The following is a 5,000-nucleotide window of genomic DNA, read 5'->3' on the forward strand; positions in this document are numbered from 1 at the left end:
CTCCAGTCTCCCTGTTTGTCATGGCCTTAACCCCTCCAGTCTCCTGTTTGTCATGGCCTAGACCCCTCCAGTCTCCCTGTTTGTCATGGCCTTAACCCCTCCAGTCTCCCTGTTTGTCATGGCCTAGACCCCTCCAGTCTCCCTGTTTGTCATGGCCCTTAACCCCTCCAGTCTCCTGTTTGTCATGGCCTTAACCCCTCCAGTCTCCCTGTTTGTCATGGCCTTAACCCCTCCAGACCCCTCCAGTCTCCCTGTTTGTCATGGCCTAGACCCCTCCAGTCTCCCTGTTTGTCATGGCCTTGACCCCCTCCCCCAGTCTCCCTGTTTGTCATGGCCTAGACCCCTCCAGTCTCCTGTTTGTCATGGCCTAGACCCCTCTGTTGTCAACCCTGTTTGTCATGGCCAGACCCTCAGTCTCCTGTTTGTCATGGCCTAGACCCCTCCAGTCTCCCTGTTTGTCATGGCCTTAACCCCTCCAGTCTCCCTGTTTGTCATGGCCTAGACCCCTCCAGTCTCCTGTTTGTCATGGCCTTAGACCCCTCCAGTCTCCCTGTTTGTCATGGCCTTAACCCCTCCAGTCTCCCTGTTGTCATGGCCTTAACCCTTCCAGTCTCCCTGTTTGTCATGGCCCCCCCAGTCTCCCTGTTTGTCATGGCCTAGACCCCTCCAGTCTCCCTGTTTGTCATGGCCTAGACCCCTCCAGTCTCCTGTTTGTCATGGCCTAGACCCCTCCAGTCTCCCTGTTTGTCATGGCCTAGACCCCTCCAGTCTCCCTGTTTGTCATGGCCTAGACCCCTCCAGTCTCCCTGTTTGTCATGGCCTTAACCCCTCCAGTCTCCTGTTTGTCATGGCCTTACCCTCCAGTCTCCCCCTAACCCCCAGTCTCCCTGTTTGTCATGGCCTAGACCCCTCCAGTCTCCTGTTTGTCATGACCTTAACCCCTCCAGTCTCCCTGTTTGTCATGACCTTAACCCCTCCGGTCTCCCTGTTTGACCCCTGTGGGTTTGTATCTGAGTGACTTGATAGTATGTTGATATGGCTGTTAGTGTATATGTGAGGGACTCAGCATGTTGATATGGCTGTTAGTATATCTGTGAAGGACTCAGCATGTTGATATGGCTGTTAGTATATCTGTGAAGGACTCAGCATGTTGATCTGGCTGTTAGTATATCTGTGAAGGACTCAGCATGTTGATATGGCTGTTAGTATGTCTGTGAGGGACTCAGCATGTTGATATGGCTGTTAGTATATCTGTGAAGGACTCAGCATGTTGATATGGCTGTTAGTATGTCTGTGAATGACTCAGCATGTTGATGTGGCTGTTAGTATGTCTGTGAGGGACTCAGCATGTTGATATGGATGTTAAGTGCCAGCTCTGTGTGTGCATGCGAGCGTATGCTTGCCTGTTACTCACCAGTGTGTAAGTGCCAGGCGGGGCGTGCTTTGACAGCGTGTCTGAGGAGCCAGTCTGACCAGCACATGTAACCTCATCATCACAGCCTCCATGTCCTGCTCCCCCCTCATGGCCCCTGCCAGTTTCCCTAGCCCCTCCACATACCCTCTCCAGTGGGGCTGTACCTCCGCAGCACCTCCCAGGCACCCTGACATTACAGCCTGGCAAAACCCTTACAGACCGGGGCCCTAGCAGGCCCTGGCAGTGTGGGCAATACCACAGCCTCAGCAGGGTGCGCCCACAGTCCCTACCTGGGCGCAGGTGGTCAGTGGTGTTGACCACCTCAATGCCCAGGTTCAGCGCCTGCAGGAAGACACGCGTGGCCAGGAGGAGCGTGACAAACGAGTCATAATGAGTTTAGGGTAGGGGCCGAATGCTATGGAGTCCTTCCACGACCCCCGCAGGCATTCCTCAGATATGGGTGCTGTGCCACCCCCAGCAGGTGTCGGTAGGTCAGGGGGAAAGGCGGGTGAAGAAGGCCTGGACCATGTGTTCCACGCTGGAGTCTGAGCCCAGGATGTAGAGACACGTCCAGGAAGAGCTGACCCACCGCCCCTGGGCCCCGCCCCCAGCCCTGGGAACTCCGCTTTCAGCACCAGCAGGGTGGGTTACGGCCGTGACGCAACACCAATTCAAATGCCTCTGGTGGATAGAGGGGAGGGGAGGGGTGTGAGAGAGAAGGAGAGAGAGGAAGGGGAGAGAATGTTAGAAAATTGTGCAACTTTAAAACTAATTTCTAGTAAACACATCAATAAAAACAAACCAGACAACATTCACAATCACTCTAAAACACTATCTCTTTCACAAACACATCCAGAGGAAAGTTTTCCCCACACACTCAAACACATACGCACACGCACATGCACACACACACTTACACACAGACACACACACAGACACACACACGCAGACACACATACACGCAGACACACACACGCAGACACACATACACGCAGACACACATACACGCAGACACACACACACACAGACAGACACAGACACAGACACAGACATACACAGACACAGACACAGACATACACAGGCACACACACACACACAGGCACACACACACACACACACACACACACACACACACACACACACACACACACACACACACACACACACACACACACACACACACACACACACACACACACACACACACACACACACACACACACACACACACACACACCTTTGGTTTATGATCTGCTGGAGACAGAGGCTTGTACACTAAGCAATGCAAAGCCTTCACATCAGATGAAAACCACGATTTGGGGTTTGACCTTTCTGACACTACAAAGAGCACATTTCAAGAGTCTTAGCTACTTAAAAGCATCCCATTAATCCTGATTTGAGCTGCCAACCTAGACCCAGCGGACTATATTGCCTTGTAGATGTCTGGAAGAAAAGGCACAAAGCAGGCAGGAGGAAGGGAGGGCGAGGTCGACGTGAGGCAGAGAAATAATCAGAGGTGTTTCAAGGCAATAAGTGAAGTCTTATCAACATTGTGGCAAAGAGGCACACTCTCCATCTCCGCCCCCGCCCAGAGGAAGACGGCAGGGGAAAGACAACAACAAAGGAGAATGGAGAGAGGTTTTAGGGTTCTATTACTGCTCTAGGCAGGGGATCTGGCTGGAGTCACTTCCTGCATCTAAATGGCAGCCCTTTATAGTGCACTACTTTTGACCAGGTCTCATAGGACTCTGGTCAAAAGTAGTGACCTATAAGGAACAGGGTGCTATTTGTAATACAACCACTGAGCTGGAACATTTGGGCAGGTGATAAGCCGGGGTAATGGAGAACAGGTTTTGGGCTGGTGATAAGCCCAGGGTAATGTATAACAGGTTTGGGCAGGTGATAAGCCCAGGGTAATGGAGAACAGGTTTGGGCAGGTGATAAGCCCAGGGTAATGGAGAACAGGTTTTGGGCAGGTGATAAGCCCAGGGTAATGGAGAACAGGATTTGGGCAGGTGATAAGCCCAGGGTAATGGAGAACAGGTTTTGTTTTACAAATAGTTGACTAGTTCCTTTTGAAGTGACTGCCTGAAAGCGTTCTATGCACCCTAACTCACACCAGTGAACTGAGGGGGAACTTTGATAATGATTGGTTACCATGAGTGGATAATGATTGGTTACCATGAGTATCTGAACATCACAATATATTTGTCAAATGTATTTGGGCAATAAGGCCAGAGGAGGTGTGGTATATGGTCAATATACCACAGCTAAGGGCTGTTCTTATGCAGGAAGCAACGTGGAGTGTCTGGACACAGCCCGTAGCCATGGTATATTGGCCATATATCACAAACCTCTGAGGTGCCTTATTGCTATTATAAACTGTACCAACGTAATTAGAGCAGTAAAAATAAATGCTTTGTCATACCCATGGTGTACGGTCTGATATACCACGGCTGTCAGCCAATCAGCATTCAGGGCTCAAACCACCCAGTACATAAACAGCAATAGCTCACACTGTTTCCTCTCAGTCTGCGTTCCGTTCTTTCTCCAAATGATGGTATGCATGTGGTTGGCGGGAGGGAGACGGGTGTGTTGGTTTACCTCATATTAGAGTTTTGGGTTGGGTTGTTCTGCTGTGCCTGAGATGTACTTCCCAATGACCAATGAGAAGACAGATGAGCTGAATTCCAGACAGGCTGGGAGGAAGGGACACATGTTACACACATACACACACACACACGTACACACACAAACGTACACACACTGAAGTGCAAAATGTTCATATAAATCAACTATTGAGAACAATGTGAAGGGAACATGTGAAGTAAAGTAAATGCCAAACATCTTCATGAAGTCATTCTCCCTCCATCTGCCTCCTCTAGTTCTGTTAAAGCCTCTTAAGGCCAGACATCTTCATGAAGTCATTCTCCTTCCTTCTGCCTCCTCTAGTTCTGTTAAAGCCTCTTAAGGCCAGACATCTTCATGAAGTCATTCTCCTTCCTTCTGCCTCCTCTAGTTCTGTTAAAGCCTCTTAAGGCCAGACATCTTCATGAAGTCATTCTCCCTCCTGCCTCCTCTAGTTCTGTTAAAGCCTCTTAAGGCCAGACATCTTCATGAAGTCATTCTCCCTCCATCTGCCTCCTCTAGTTCTGTTAAAGCCTCTTAAGGCCAGACATCTTCATGAAGTCAACCATGTAAATAAGATGCAACCTGCCATATTGCTTACAGACCCTGATAGAGCGAGCTACCTATAATGGCTCTAAGAGAGCTGCAGCTCTTTATAAAGGCTCTAAGTACATGTGGGTCACAGAGCTCAGTCTAATAACCATTGTGGAGCCATTTCCTGGGCCTGCTCCTCCCTCTCAGCAGGCCAGGACCTGGAGGGTTGGGTGGGATCAGGTTTCCTCTCAGCAGGCTGGGATCAAGTGACCTCTCATGGAGGGAGGGGGCTGTGTGTCAAGGACCTGAGGCTGTTTGGGGATGGGTTACAAATAGCACTCCAGCAGCAGTAGTAGTAGTAGTAGTAGTAGCAGTAGTAGTAGTAGTAGCAGTAGTAGTAGTAGTAGCAGTAGTAGTAGTAGTA

At 50.1% G+C, this 5,000-nt stretch overlaps 1 protein-coding gene and 1 pseudogene across 1 annotated transcript in view; one reads left to right on the top strand and one right to left on the bottom strand.

The window, feature by feature from the left end:
- Window positions 1-1,805, top strand: part of LOC124010637 — a 4,461-nt pseudogene extending 2,656 nt beyond the window's left edge.
- Window positions 1,806-1,906: 101 nt separating this feature from the next.
- Window positions 1,907-5,000, bottom strand: part of gpc3 (glypican 3) — a 264,625-nt gene continuing 261,531 nt past the window's right edge. Inside the window, exon 7 of the mRNA XM_046323308.1 lies at window positions 1,907-2,095. Coding sequence (XP_046179264.1) covers window positions 1,907-2,095 — 189 coding nt within the window. The remainder of the gene's footprint in view (window positions 2,096-5,000) is intronic.

Source organism: Oncorhynchus gorbuscha, linkage group LG23 (genome assembly GCF_021184085.1).
Source record: "Oncorhynchus gorbuscha isolate QuinsamMale2020 ecotype Even-year linkage group LG23, OgorEven_v1.0, whole genome shotgun sequence".
Taxonomy (NCBI): domain Eukaryota; kingdom Metazoa; phylum Chordata; class Actinopteri; order Salmoniformes; family Salmonidae; genus Oncorhynchus; species Oncorhynchus gorbuscha.